General features: G+C 43.9%; 1 protein-coding gene across 2 annotated transcripts; it reads left to right on the top strand.

Moving 5' to 3' along the window:
• The first annotated feature begins 1,200 nt into the window (after positions 1-1,200).
• ADIG (adipogenin) lies at positions 1,201-6,575 on the top strand. 2 transcript variants are annotated; one of them, XM_050907429.1, is made up of 3 exons: positions 1,201-1,327; positions 3,134-3,435; positions 5,279-6,575. In XM_050907429.1, the coding sequence occupies exons 1-3, from the start codon at positions 1,201-1,203 to the stop codon at positions 5,534-5,536; spliced, it is 687 nt and encodes a 228-aa protein (XP_050763386.1). In that variant the 3' UTR covers positions 5,537-6,575. The 2 variants fall into 2 exon arrangements, with proteins under 2 accessions (XP_050763386.1, XP_050763387.1); XM_050907430.1 differs by lacking the exon at positions 1,201-1,327 and adding an exon at positions 3,039-3,099 and having other exon boundaries at positions 3,205-3,435.
• Positions 6,576-15,298: the final 8,723 nt, after the last annotated feature.

Below are 15,298 nucleotides of genomic sequence, written 5' to 3'. Positions count from 1 at the left end.
CTGCTCCTTCCCGTCGCTCTTGTCACGGCATTTGTAGACAAACCACTAACAGCCTGATTCTCAGAAATGCCACCAACCTGCAACCCCCGCTGTGTGAAATGCGGACTGCAAATATTTAGCGTCCTTGAAGCTCAGGGCATTAATGGCTTTTCTCACTGGTTTACCCAATGCACAAAGTAGGGATAATAGCTTTCTTTTATCATGCAGGGGTGTTATTAACGTGAATTAATAAGAATTTGCAAAGTTCATTTAGATCTTGGGATTAAAAGGCTCATTTCAAGGGGCTGTTACTACATAAAAACAAACACATGCACACAAGCAAGAACGTTAAATGCATGCAATCATTCATAATGTGTACTTACATAGCTGCTCTCTCCTGAGGTTTACTGAGAGCTACACAAACAATTAATTTAGCCAAACAACCCCCTGTGAGGTACGTGATAGATAATGGTTTTATTTTATTGAAGAAGAAACACACAGTGTGATAAATATCAAGTTACCAAAGTCACATATCTGTTCCTACTTTGATCGCTACTGAAATCCTTTACTATTAAGCAATACATTTATAGACACATACCCTATGAAGCATGCTAGCTTGCCTTTCTTGGAGGGAAGGGAGATAGAAAGGCAATTAAAATACAAAGGTTTATTTTCCTAATGGATTAACTAATAGATGGAAATACAGAGAGTAGGCTAAAAATAGAGTCCATGTTGATATGGGACATATTTGTGCTCCATGTCAAATAAGAGAGCCTGGGAGAAGTAATTTTGAGCTAGTCATCCTCTACACATCTCTACAGGGTTGATTCTGCTTTATTGATTTCTCAAAAGCAACCTTGGCTGCCCAGTTTCAAAGTGGCTGAAGTGCTTGATTATCTCCCCTATATCTGAAGACATAAACATACCTTTAACTACTGTTTTAACATAAGCCTTGAAAGCTTCCTAACTTGTATTTATCCTTTAAATAGCAGCCGAAGGAAGGACAATCAAATCAGATGTTTTCTCAGTTGTTCTTATCCCGTATTTAATCCTTATTACTCCCTCCCTGCATAGCACAGGGCTGTCCCTTTTGCTAACCATGCTGAGTACATCAGCTGTCTTCTTGTGATTAACACAGTGATGCAACGAGAGTTATTAAAAGGCAGTTAGTAAAGCAGAGCAGGCAAGCTGTTCTAAACTTAGTGTAGCCTGAAGCAAGCAATGAAGTATCCTCTGGTTCCTTTGGTGAATGATCTGACCTTTCCTCTTCTTTTCTTCTGGTTTTGTTTGCCATTTGTAATGCTGTTGATCATAATGATTATCTGGCTACAGCTTCTACTTAATGAAGGTAAGTTCTGCAGTTGATCAGATAAAATGCTCCTGCATAAAGGCTTTATCTATTAGCTTCATCTTTAAAGCACTCTGCTAGCTATTTTTAGGCTAATGCCACTTGTCACGGAAGGAAACTAAAGGGTTTTTTAGTACTGTTGGTAGCATATGGAAAACCAAACTCAAATGATTATGCTTTTCTATTAAAAATGCTTATAAGACGACAAGCTGCTGCCCGCTGTTCTTCCTTACCCTCTCCCTTTTTCTCAGAGGTACTTTAATTTAAGAAAGGCAAAGGACAAGTAATTTTTGTAAATTTCTATTAAAAAATCCCCCAGAGAGCAAACCTAACCCTCTAATTTTGTACACTTTCAGACTCTGGCATTATAGTTCTCTTACACTACTTCTTTTTTGGGGGGTGGAGGGTGTTACCAGGGGAGCTGTTAAGGGATTCTTTTATCAATGCTGAGGCTGATAGGAAATTTTTGAAGGGAGCAGGACGTGCATCTTCATTTATTTGTGTATTTTGCTCCTCTTTCCAGTTCATCACTGATTCTTATTTCTAACATGTCAGTAACTGATAACAGGCTTTGGTTTAGGCTAATAATAGGCTTGTTGATGTACTCACGAGGATAAAGCCTTGCTAGTTTGCTCTAATGCTGGAGCACAAGCAATCCCGGCTGAGGAATCAATCGTAAGTTCAAAAGCAGTGATTCTGCCTTTGCAGAACAGCTGTAGGAAGGAAAATAAGAACAAAATTTTACTTCAGCAAGCTTTTACTTCTATTTGGTAGAATAGAATTGGCCCTCTGTTCTCACTTAATAGCGTGGTAGCCAGTCCTATAATAGATCCCATAGGAATAGCGACAATGAGACAATACCCCCAGACAGCAGAGGAACAGGAGGTACTCACCACAGCACAGGTTGTCCTCCTCCCTCCTTTCCTGTCCTGCCTGTGTGTGGATGCTGAATTTTTTACTTCCAGCCCCCATTTTGCAGGCTTAGCACACAACTGATGCTCATAACAGCCTCTGCTTGCTTCAATAGTAAAGTATCTTCCCTCCACACCTCAAGTGTACTCTTGGGAGTAACCGAGCACAGTAATTAAAAAATGCAGGTTGTAAGAGGTTGTGACAATTGTACAAGGTACCCTGAGCAGCATAGGCATGGCTTACTGCTGACGTCTGCAAAGCAGAATAAAATATCTGTTTTGCATAGGGAAAGGGTAGCTGTGCCACATACTTATACTTTTTGCCCAGACAGAGCAACTCTGGAATCTCTTGATGCTTTGAATGAGATTTTCAGGTTATGCGTACTACATTGACCTTCACAATTTCTGGCCCTATAGTGACTGTTATTAGCACCAGGCCTCCAACAATTTCCACAAATGCTCTAAATTTCGTTTTAATCAATAAGACTAGACACATTACTAGATTTTTACATGCTAGTGTGTTTACAGGATTAGAACATTACAGTGTTTCTCAATCGCTCTTAAAAGAAAAAATAAAACAGTGCTCTTTTTAATAACTTCCTAATTCAGTCATACCCACTTATTTTATACTAGTTCACAGCAGGCACAAGTAAAAAGTGGTATGTGTTTCAGCTCCTCCTTTAATATAGTTGCTGATTAAGAGCTAATTGGTTAAAATCAAACACTTGTACAGGCCTCTTATTGCCTAGTTGGGTTTGGAAATCCTTTATTACAGCTGAAAAAGATTTGCAAGAAGAACCTTGCCCAGCTCCTAGGTAGAACATGCAAGGCATACAGCTAGGGAGAAAAAGTCACGTACAGGTATTGTACATGTTCTTTTTAAACCTATTTCTAGCACAGATGCCCAGTGCAGAAGAAATAAAGAAACAATCTTCTGATGAGCCTGATTCTGACTCTAAATTTGAGGATGAACCAACAGAGGAAGAAAACCAGAATAACACATCCAGTACAGAAATGCAAGAGGAGGTGCAATCCAGTGGATCTGTGGGAAAACTGAGGCCCAAGCCTGCTTATCTGAGTTCAAATCCAAAAAGCCAAAAGCAAAGTCTTTCTGCTGTAATCTCAGACAGCTGGTCTCAGAGCCAGGAGATAAGATATTCCCACATTGAGAAGAGCAATTTCTGTAAGATCATGATGGTGAGTAGTGTGACCAGACTACCTCTTTGCATATCTACTGCTTTTGTGCCTCAGCTCTGATTTTTTTTTTTTTTTTTTCCCCCCCACCTCTGCCTGACTCCCTGGCCTCTTGGGTAAGAGAAAGCTGTAAGATTGGTTTCTGCTTGGTTAATGACTAATGAGAGTTTTTTCTGTCTTCCCTATTTGGAATGACTCCTGTTGTATACAAGGTAAAGGTAACACAAAATTGTACAGAATAACTATCATATGTGTGTACTGTATAAATATGTGTGTATATAGATTTAAAGGTATGTATACATATTTTAAAAGTCCTTGAGAATTGCATTTGAAACAGTGAAAATTTCTACCTATTCCTCTAAGATAAGAAGTTTAACTCAACTATATATAGAAACTCCCCTGGTATGTATGGCTGATACTATGTATTTTTAAAAGCTGCTTCAGATTTCTTACAGGGGAGTGTGTGACTAAAAATTAGACGTATTTCCCATGCTCAATAAGAGCTGAAGCCAGAAGTCTCTTTGCAAACATGGCAGTCCTAATCCTCAGGCTTTATAGAAATCCCAAAAGATATATTTGAAGCAGTGGAAGAGCTTAATGTCTTGTGTGTCTTCTCTTTCTCTGTGCCTTGACTGTATGTTCCTTTGCAGAAGGGGCTCAGAAAGGAAAGCTGCTCTGTGCCTCCACTGTCACTATTCACAGTCCTGTCTACTCATTTACTTTGCTGGTCTTTTTGAATTGCGGCAGCTGAGGTACTCACATTTACTTCCACCACTTTTGCTGGAGCGGTAACCTTTGTTAGGCTAGAATAGCGAAGGACTGGTGTCATCTTAAATTGCTGCAGTTGTTTAACTAGCACACCCTGAAGCTGACCTTTAGCATGGAATCAGTAATATCTCAAGTCAAAGTATTTTTGACATCGTTAACACCACCAAGGCAGTACCAAGTCAGTGTAGTAACACTTTTTTTTTTTTATTGTTGTTTGTTGTGGTTTAACTCCAGCCGGCAACTAAGCCCCACACAGCTGCTCACTCACTCCCCCCGGTGGGATGGGGGAGAGAATCAGAAGAGCAAAAGAGAAAAATCGTGGGTTGACATAAAGACAGTTTAATAGGTAAAGCAAAAGCTGTGCGTGCAAGCAAAGCAAACCCAGGAATTCATTCCCCACTTCCCATCGGCAGGCAGGTGTTCAGCCATCGCCAGGAAAGCAGGGCTCCAGCAGGGCTAATGGTTACTTGGGAAGACAAACACCATCACTCTGAATGTCCCCCCCCTTCCTCCTTCTTCCCCCAGCTTTATATGCTGAGCATGACATCCTATGGTATGGAATATCCCTTTGGGCAGTTGGGGTCAGCTGTCCCAGCTGTGTCCCCTCCCAACTTCTTGTGCACCCCCAGCCTGCTCGCTGGTGGGGTGGGGTGAGAAGCAGAAAAGGCCTTGGCTCTGTGTAAGCACTGCTTAGCAGTAACTAGAACATCCCTGAATTATCACCACTGTTTTCAGCACAGATCCAAAACATAGCCCCATAGTAGCTACTATTTTTGTTCAAAGGCTAGAGAAACAATGCTAAGAATGAGCTTGGACTTGTCTAGGGTACCATTTGGTTCTCCTAGAGCTCTTCACATATACAAGTATTGATTTGAACACAGTAGTTTGAAGAACTGGGATTTAAACTTGTCTCTTGTAGGATATAATACTCATACTGAAAGGCTTGCTAGTTGTGTTGGGTGGATGAGGGAAGGGAACAAGCACTTGTGGTCTCAAATCATTTATATCCTACTGAAAACTGAACCTCTTCTGAAAACATCATTGCCATGACAATTCTGTTCCTCCTTTTCTTCACCAGCTGTTGTGCACCATGCTTTCTTCTCTCATCTGGAACTTTGTCTGCCAGTTGCTCCAGATCTCTAATGTCCTGAGGATTCAACTGCTGCCATCCTCTCTGACTATCTGCATGGCTCAGCTGTTCGTTTTGCTGGGTGAAAAAGTTGTGAAAATCCTGGGCTCCCTGAGGCTGGAGAGCAGAGGGCTGTTGGCTTCAGTCTTGGGGAGGAAACTGGAACAGAGTGATGAAGCTCAGAGAACCACCTCAGGGTGGAAATAAAGCAGGTAGTCCCACAACCATTAGCAGCAATCCTCCTCAGCATCAGTGAGAGCTACTGCAGCATGGCAGAGGGAGGTTGATTCTCTGAAAAGGAAGCTTACTCAAGACTAAGTCGACACGCACTCGGGTCACAACAGCTATTTTCAGAGTGAACAGTATTGACTGGCTAAATATTAAATGGATGACAGCAGCCAGCCTCTTGTCCAGTGCTTGGGTGCGTACCCTGCTCCCCTCCCACTTTACAGAGGGATGAGTTCCTTTTTTATATGGACCAAACACAGTGATACTCTCTGTTCACTACTACTAATTGTTGATTTCAAACAAATAAGATCAAGGCAACAGCTCTCAGTAGCGGTTCTTACTGGAGCTTAAATGCAGTACAGCCTAGTGATTGTTTTACTCATACTGCAGTTAGCACTCTTCTGATCTCCAACTTGTCAGTTCTCAAAGTACGAAACAATTTTTCAACACTCAGGTCTAACAAATGAAATGAGCCTACCTCCAATATACAAGAAATAATTAAGCATTTAGCAGGTACTGAGCATGAATTTCCTTCATTTCTGCCCAGGATATGCTTTTTCAGCACAGCTGACAGGCTAATACAAGGTTAGATTACAGCCCGAAGAGGCACTCGCCAACAACTTGATTTAACCAGTTGGTGGGACTGGGATGAGCCATAATTTTGTGGCTTAAGGGTTTATCCAGTCGTCGGGCTATGAACAGAACAGCTGTTTGCTCCTGGTGTTGATGCACACGTTCAACAAACTCATTTTTAAAGAGGACCTGAATTAGGAAGTCGCATCCCAAAAAGCACATTGCCGCTTGTGAAAAATGTTTGTCTCTGCTCCTGAAGTAACCATGTCTCTCTGGAGTCTTGCATGGGCAGACTGTGTAACAGTTACACTAGCCTGCACTAATTATGAAGTATGCCTTGTTCATGTTTACTTGTCTTTCCCTCCCCATCCCCTGAACTCCGCATGTCCAAATATTTGTCCAGAGCAACATGCTCTTAAATAAAACTTGTTTGTCCATGTCTTTATTTTCGCAGGTCCTTTATTTAGAAAAAAAAAAATAAAAAAAATAAAATTTGCTGTACCTCAGCTGTTTGCCGAGGAAATCTCCGTCTCTCCCCGGAGGGTGACCCCGGCCTAGGGTGCTTCTCCTTTGGGGACGCCCCGTTTCTTCCCCGTCTGCCAGCGGGGAGCGGGCCGGGGTGGATGTTTAAGGTAGATGCTGAGGGACCGGTTACAGCTGCTGTTGTTCGCGGGGGCGAGCTCGGGCAGCGGTCCCGCGTAGGGTCCGCCCCGGTCCCGCCTCTCCCGGAGCCCGCGCAGGGGCCGCTGCGGGCCCCGGGGCTCCCCGCGCAGGCAGGCAGCGGCCGGGCCGGGCCCCCCCCACCTCCGGCCCCCCGCGGGCTGGCCCTCGCCTCCCGCCTGCGCGGGGCGGAGGGAGGGGGACGCCTCGCCTCGCCGCTGAGCTCCGCGCTTGTCCCGGGGCTGACTCCCGGCCAGCGAGCCCAAGGAACGATTCGGGCTCCGGGGCTGCTACGGTGCCGCTGCCAGCCCGGGAGCGGCTGCGGTGCAGCTCGGAACAGCGGCGGGTGGGTGCGGGCCGTACCGCGGGCGCGGAGCGAGGCGCTTCGGCTGTCGTGCCGCGCTCGGATGTGGAGAGAGCTCCCGTCTCTCTTTTTCTCTTCTCCGGCTCGGCTGCTATTGTCTGCGGCGCTGACCTGACCAGGTAGGCTGATGCTCGGTGGTGGGAGGGAGACTCTGGCTGTGCCCCAGAGGTGTGGGGTCTCTCTCGCTTGAGGTGCTGTAACGCGATTCAGTGCCAAATCGCTGCTTTTCCTGCAGAATTTGGCTTCTCCTGCCTCATTGGGGAGTGGGGTTATTTTTTCAGCTACAGCCCCCCTACTGACATCTCAAAGCTGTCTTCCCTGAGCCAGTGAGAAGAATGTTTTCTGGTAGTCTCAAGGTTTTTCTCTTATCCTTTTCCACTTAGTCTACATGCGCTTAAAAACATGTTGGCAAGAAGGACTTAATTTTGCAGCTGAATCACTGGGGTTGCCTCCTGTCTCTATGGGATTTCACTTGTTTAGGTTACTGGAGTATGTTGGACTCTCTGTTAATCTCAGTTCAATAAGAAACCTTACTATCTTGAGGCAGTTGCCAAAATGCCACAATTGAAGTTAAAAACGTTTTACTGGGATCATTACTGCAAAGAAGTAGATGAACTGGGGCGAGTAGGTAAACTATCTAAAGGTCTAGTAGAATATTGATGCTTCTTGTATTGCATGGTGATGTTTTAAAGCCTGGTAATACCAAAGTATATGCTTTGGGTAGTTTTTAGTCTGTGTAAATACACTCGGAATAGCTTTAGCTTGGCTGGGCTGGCTGTCTCTTGCAATGTCACTGTAATAGCAGGGAGGCTGGTGCCAGCGTGCAAAACCTGCTTGAGAAACCCAGTTTGAGGATTACTAGTTCCTGTGGAGTTCCCCAGTACCACAGCTATGCTGATGGCAGTAGTGGCTTATACCTGGTTTTCCTGTCTCTGAGCTATGAGAAATAATGCACAACTAAATATTTAGCTGTTAAGAACACAACTTGTGTGTGTGGATTTGGCTAACAGTAGTACGGAAAGGCCATTTTGGCTCTGCTGTGAGTCTGTGCTTCTTGCAAGAGATTGGTGATGTGTGAACCTGACCTGGAGAATGGGCCCAGACCTACAGACGTGGGGACTCAGTTTGAACCCTGTAGACTTCATGCTGTAGTTCACCTTTGTTAAAATATTTCCCTGAATCTCGCTGTAATGCCTGCCCCTGTGCCTATCTTTGCTCAGCATTTGGAGTTCACAGTGTGAATGTAGCATGACCTTTCAGCTGCCTTGTAGTCTGCAAGCACTTGAATAGCACCAGTGAATTTGTCCTTTAATTTCCCTTTGCTGTTGTGTGCAGAAGCTGTTTTCTGGGCATCAGCAGGAGTGTTAGAGCTTGCAGACTTGGATATCGTAGTAGAGCTCCTGCCAGTGTGATTGTTTGCGGTGATTGCAAATAGATGCTTTTTGTTGTTGTTGTTGTTTTTTAAATTAAGGCTTTTCTATAGTTTTGGATTTAATTCACCTGTAAGGTCTCTTGTTCACCTGGTGCAAAGCATCATTTCTCATATGCATCCAGCAGCCTCTGTCCCAGGGCCCTTCTATAGTGTAGCAAGTACGTAGTTTTCTTAGCTGAAAAAGTTTGATACCAAAACCTGGACTGAACGCTTTGGAGCACAGCATTAGTGAGAGCTGTAGTTTGGTAGTTTCTTTTGGCTGAGGTTAAGCCTCCTGGAAGACGGAAGCCTGCATTTCTATATACTGAACTGTACCGTAGATGTTTTATGACCTTTTGCACATCACTTAATCTCTATTTTTTTTTCCCCTTCTTATTTGTAAAGCATTTACTTTGCAGGCATGTTACAGGGATGGGGTTTGTTAAACATTAAGACTCCATTGGGAAGCACTGTACGTTGAAAAACATAGATATCAGTTTCTTTGTCCTCTGAGCTCAAAACTCTGGAAGAAGTTGGTAAAAGACCCAAACTCTAATCCAGTGTAAACTCAAGTGACCTAATGCTTTTTGATGGATTTAAGTGATAAACATGTCTGAAAGCAGTATGTCAAAGCATTTCGGGATAAGGTCTTGCAGCATGTTGGGATCCCTAATTTGTCGGCTGGGCCTCTCTTGGTAACAGCTGGGTGAGCTGTGGCTGTTTATGTCCTGCTCCTGGAGGAGTCATGGGATGATTTAACTTGGCCGACATCTGGTTTTAGTAAAGAGGAATCGGGGTTCTTGGGTCCAGCTGCATGTAGAAAAATAAGGCTGCAGATTTGGCTCATGGTCCCTTGTGCCCCAAGAGGGCGCAGCGGCAGCAGCATAGCTCTTGGTGTAATCAAGACAGGGTTTTTGAGATGCTGTTTTTCATGCTGAAAGGAAAACCCGTAAGTGTTGTTTTCCAGTTCATAGCGTCTTAGATAAGTTGGATGGAGAATCATGTCACTTGTCAAAGCTTTATAAATTGAAACGGGTGAGGGTCCAGCTTGCCTTAAGGAAAAATACCACTCCCTGCGAGTACAGGAGAGTGTTGAAACGGAGGCCCACAGAGGTTGTGGCACCTCAGCCCTTTGCAAGACCCAACTGGCCAAAGCCCTCAGCATCCTGGTCTGGCTTCTGTTTTGACCCTGCTTTTAGCAGGAGGTTGGATGAGGTGGTGACCTGAGGAGCCCTTCACATGTGCTTGTGATAGCACCTGTAAACTGCTGCGGGGAACGGTGCCCTTCTCTGTCCGCACAGAGCGAAGGACCCCCACCCCTTTAGTGCCCCATTAAAAATCACTGTGTGACTTATGCTGGGGTCTTCTGCTTTGGCTGGGTGAGGAGGGCACTCAAGGTTACAAGTGTATGTGCTATACACTCTCAGCTTTTTTTATCCTTTAGAAGTTAGAGGCTACAATGCATGACCAAGAATACAGTATATTCTAGCTTCGTATGGCTGTTAGGCTCTCAGTTCAGCAAAATGTTTGCTTAATTGGGGATGTTATGGCCCATATGCTTCTATTCCAAGCAGTTTAAGTGCTTTCAGTTGGAGACATAAAAATGTCTTAGTTGTGACATGGTGTTTGAGCCTTCCTGCTGCAGATGTAAAATCCATAAGGCAGTGAGTCTTAATTGAAACCTGCTGGAGTTATTTTTCTCCTGCAACGTATTATATGAAATATTCTTTATGCAGCTGGCTTGAAAGGACTACCCTTAATTAGATATTTCTAATCAATTAGTGCTGTTCCTTTTTGGTAATTCTGTTCCTAAGAAACATGATTTTGACTTATATAAGGCACTTTGATTTGATATTCTACATATCAAATATGGCCTGTACGATTTATTCATTATTTTATGCCATGGACTTTAGGTAGAAGTCATTCACTGCAGCATTGTTAATCGTATGGGTAAGTCCTTCCAGGTGTGTTGTGTAGTGAAAAGCTTGTCTGAAATCAGAACTTGTTGCTTGAAAAGTTAGGTCTCTAAATAGGTTTTAGATTCAGATGTGTATAATACTTTCTGGTATTTGTTGCTGTTTGGTAAGACCATTAGGTCATTTGCAGGGGAGTATGTTTTGTGATTGCAAAGAAGTTTGGAGAAAGAAATAGAAAAGCTGATGTAGCTTAAAGCATATTCCCCGAAGCAGATTACTCCAAGAGTCTGGAATGTGTCGGTGGGAGGCTTCAGTTTTAGTGAGATGTTGCTCCATGCATGCAGGAGTCCTTCCCCTCCTAAATAATTGTTTCCATCTGTATAGCTTATTCCATCAGCCCCTGGGCTGCTAGTGCCTGGACTGTTGAGCTGTCTGCAAAATTTGGATCTCTTGTAAAAATGAGGATCTTTCTCACTAAATCCTCTGTGCTAGCTATGTATGAAGGGAACTTTGCTGTTGTCAAACAGGAAAAATAATAGGGCGGCCCCCACTGGGGGACCTTTTAAAATAAACAATATTCTGGTCTTTCTTTCATGTCCTTTTAAATTTTTAGAGGGAGAAGTTTCAGGACCCTCAAATCTTCTTGCATAATGTCTGGCAAGCCTATTATTAATTCACTAATTGTCTGAGAGTTGTTTAGTTTTTACATAATACGAAATTTTGTCCATCTATGATAACTTGCAATGCCCTGGCTACTTGAATTGACTACTGTGGCTTATGGTCTGTGAGATGCCCACGTGAACATACACGCTCCCATCATATGGTGGAGCCTGAGCGTAGGAAATGACACTGAATGCAACATAGTTGAGATCCCAGCATCTCAGTAAACAGCTTGGCTGAGACCCAAGCACACTTCTAGTGCATGAACTCCTGTTTGGTGCTTTCGCGGCACTAGTGTACTTATCCCTTTGTCCTGTTTTGCCCTTTTATAGAAGGTTCCTTCTAGGACTTTGTTGGCAGTGGAGGTTGGTACCGACACATGTTACTGTTATGCGTATATTGGGAAAGGACTGCCAAGGAGGTGGTGAGGGCAGTGGCAAGAGCCTGCTCGACCATTATACGCTGATGGTTCAGCGGAAGCATAGCAGGCAGGCAGTACATTGGTGAAGCAGTGACAGCAGGCTCCTGACCAAGAGTTATTGTTTTATACTTCTCAGTTATCCCTGCCTGGGACACCTAATGAAGTACAGGAGAGACATCATTGTAACTAAGAAACAGTAGAATGGCAAAAACGCAGAGTACTGTTCACTCCCTTGCCTCTGCAATCTTCTCTCTGAAGGGTCTCATTTCTGAATTAGTTGAGGTCGGTTGAGTGCCTGTTTCCTGGAGGAGGTGGCATAACAGATGTATTTTTCATTAATCTTCAGTTCTTGGTGAACCTTCACTGGACTTAGCCTGTGGTGGATGTGGAGAGCATACACACGAGGAAAGGAAGTCTGCCTGTTGAGGTGCTGGGGCATTTGAAGGGCTGTTCTGTAGCGCTGCTGGTTTGGGAAGATGACTTTTGCGTGATGGCTCTGAAGCTTGTGCATGAGGTGTCTTGCTGATGGTCGTTGCCATTCAACTGCTCTCAAAACATTTTCACCGCTGCTGCCAAATTAACAGTTATGCCAGAGTCCTGGGAGCTCGGATTTCTCAGTGTCTCTGTACGCAACTGAGCATGCTGCCAGTGCTTGAACCCCCATTTCTGCTGCTTGATCATACTCCTGACAACCCTAACCAAGGGACCAACACTGGAAATGCAAGCGGTATTTCTTGCCTTGAGGATGCGTGTAAGCTCTTGAGTGAACAGGAGCCTGTAACTCTTGCAAGGTCCGTAGCAGATGGCCAATATATAATGGAACTGGAAGGATATCCTCTTTAGGCAACTAATAAATACAGCTTTGCTGATGAAAGTTGTTTTTCTCGGTCAAGGTAAAGCTCGGACAATGTTAATGTTTGAAAACAGCAGGGCTAACACAGTGGAAGGAAATCCTTGCATGCCTCATAGCGGAAGGTAGACATGAAGCTGCAATATATACATCCCTGCAGCTGATCTGAGATACCGTTGTTTTGGTCAAATAGTCCAGAATCCTGGACTCACTCCAGCTTGTGCATAAGAAGGGTAAAAGTAGATAAAGGTAACAGCTGTATTTAGATGCAGTATTTCCTTTGACTAACAGGAGAGGAAGGAAAGCTCCTGGGAGCAGTCCTTCTAATGATACTGCTAATCCAAGGGTTTCGGAGTTCGTTCACTTCGCGCTTCCTACGCTCTCCTGGCCAGCGTAAAGCAGGCGTGAAGCTGCCGGATGTTTGCAGGCCGGGAAGAGTTTGGAGCAAGCACAGAGCTGCCAGGTCAGTTGGGAGAATTCAAGGCTTTATTAAATACCAGCACGCATTGTGGAAAAAGCTTTTTGGAGAATGGCTTTTTGTGAACCTTATTCTAGCTGCAACGATGTGTTAGCTGGAAGAAAATCTAACCAGGGGGCAAATCTATAAGTAGGACCAAGGAATTGCTTCTTTAAAGCTTTCCTGTGAACTCTGCTAGTGAGGTCTGTGCAATTTTGTAATGGATTAGCATTCTCTCATTGTCAGTGTCAACAAAGCAGATGGGAAAGAAAAACTAGTCTTTGTAAAGGTCAAGAAGCTGCCGCTTGGTTGCTAGCTGGGGATCTATGAATATCATTTAACCCCGTACGAGTACTTTTTCTGACAATAGTACTGAGTCAAGTGTCATGGTTCATTTGGACCTCTCAAAGTTATGGGAGGACGTACCATGTGAATCCAACTTTATTACATGAGCTTATTAGGTAAAAATCAAACAAGGGCTCAGTCCCCTTTCAATGGGCTGGTGTAACTTGTTAATTCCCTAATTCATTACTTCATTAATTCACAAATTCACTAACTCATGTGCTTATGAGGAAGCCACTTGCCCAGCTGATGGTGAGAATGCTCATCCTTCCTCCTCCATCACGGTGCAGGTGTCCCAGTATCACAGTGGGAAGCCTGGGAGCCTCAGCAGTGTGGATGCTGATGGGCCAGCTTGAAAGCTTTTTGGGTAAGGTGATGTACTTACACCTTCCGTCATGGATGTTTGGTTTCTACCATTCCTGTGGGTTGTTCCAGTTAATTCTGAAGAGTTTCAGTCTTATCAGAAAGTGCCCAACAGTTGCTTTTGCACAGCTGCAAGGACAGCAGGTCTTATCTCCTCCTCTCCTTTGTATCTGGCATACGTGTAGCTCTTGCTTTAGCCCAGCGGTGCTGCTCCCAGCATAGATCAGGCTGAGCTGTGTCAGCGTGAACTGTGTGTGGGCCAAAAACTGAGCAGGAGTCAAGTCAGCAGCCACAGTCAAGTGATGCCTGTGTCAGAAAATGTCCATTGTACAGAAGTTTGGTTGCTTAGACCAGCTTGGTTAAAACACATAGTCCTGAATGTCAGTTTGGCTATAACAGTTCATCAAACTTACTAGAGCTGTGAGGTAAAACATAGTTGCTGTAGTTCATCTGCTTGTGTATATATCTTTAGATTTAATTTTATGAAATCTTTGTAGTTTTTCAACTCACTTGTGAGTCTGAATTGAAATTCTGCTTGTTTAGCTTGTGGGATTCACTGTGCTTATTCAGTGGATGATCTATGTGCTGTCGTCTTTTTGCCTTTGCAATAGCACTGTGTTACTCTGAACTTGCACACCGGGTGTAAACTGAAGTATAAAAATCTGTCTTGCAGCATCACTTGATATTGATACCTGAGACTTCATATGTCCGATCTCCTCTTTGGCCCTGCAGTTAGAGCAGTGGGTTTTTATACAAGAACAAAGAGCATGTGGGGATTTATAGGCACTACTCTAGTCTCTGACCGACCTTTGAGATGATCTTGCACCGCTAACCTCACCTGCCCTGTGTTCTTCCTTTAAATCCTGCACTACAAAGTTGTTTGGAAATATCTGCAGCAAGCTCTTCCATCCCCTCATTGGCCCCTAAGTCCTACATCATGCCTCCAATCTTCCGATCCTGGTTTTCATGAAGACTCATGTGATTAAACTTTGTCATGAATATTTTGGAAAAACAAGACCTCTCCTAATGAGTTAACAAACTCTTGACTACTAATAGCTCTGTAAGAGCTGTGAGCAGTATTGTGCAATCAGGTTCAGCATCTCAAGCAGTTTTGTTCCAGCTGTTGCATCGTTTATAGATGAAACTAGTACAAACAAGCTCTGCGTGGTGACTTCAGAGCAGAGTGCCAGCGTAGCAGAAATAGTGACAGCTGACTTTTTTTTTTTTTTTTAAACTTCTGAGCCTTTAAAGCAGCAGCCCAGTTCTGTTTCTGTCCCAGCTCTCTTCTAGAGGGCAAATGAGGAGAATGCCCATAAATATAAATTATGGGCCACTTGTAATCTGTGCACACACAGAGAAGTTTGGATTCCTCCTGATGGACCTGTTACTGCTAAAGAGATGATAAAGTAGAGCAGAAGCCTGTTAGGATAAGTGATGGCACTTTTGAGTGCAAACACAACTGTTGCTTATGAGTGGAATAATTAGCACTTACTATTGCCTGACTGCTAAACAAGAACTTCTGCTACTAGGCTGTATTCAATTTTCTTTTTATTTTGGAAATAATTGATTGAGCAATCAGGATCTGTAAAAATGCTACTCCCTTGGAGAAGGGGGTATCACTCTGTTCCCCTGCTCAGAGGCTGATGGATGTCCTACCCACAAATGAGCACAGTGGCATTTTGTTCCCAAGTAAATGCCCTATATCCATGTGTGTAGGAACAATG

Source organism: Gymnogyps californianus, chromosome 17, assembly GCF_018139145.2.
Source record: "Gymnogyps californianus isolate 813 chromosome 17, ASM1813914v2, whole genome shotgun sequence".
NCBI lineage: Eukaryota > Metazoa > Chordata > Aves > Accipitriformes > Cathartidae > Gymnogyps > Gymnogyps californianus.
This window is presented reverse-complemented; position numbering and strand designations above follow the sequence as displayed.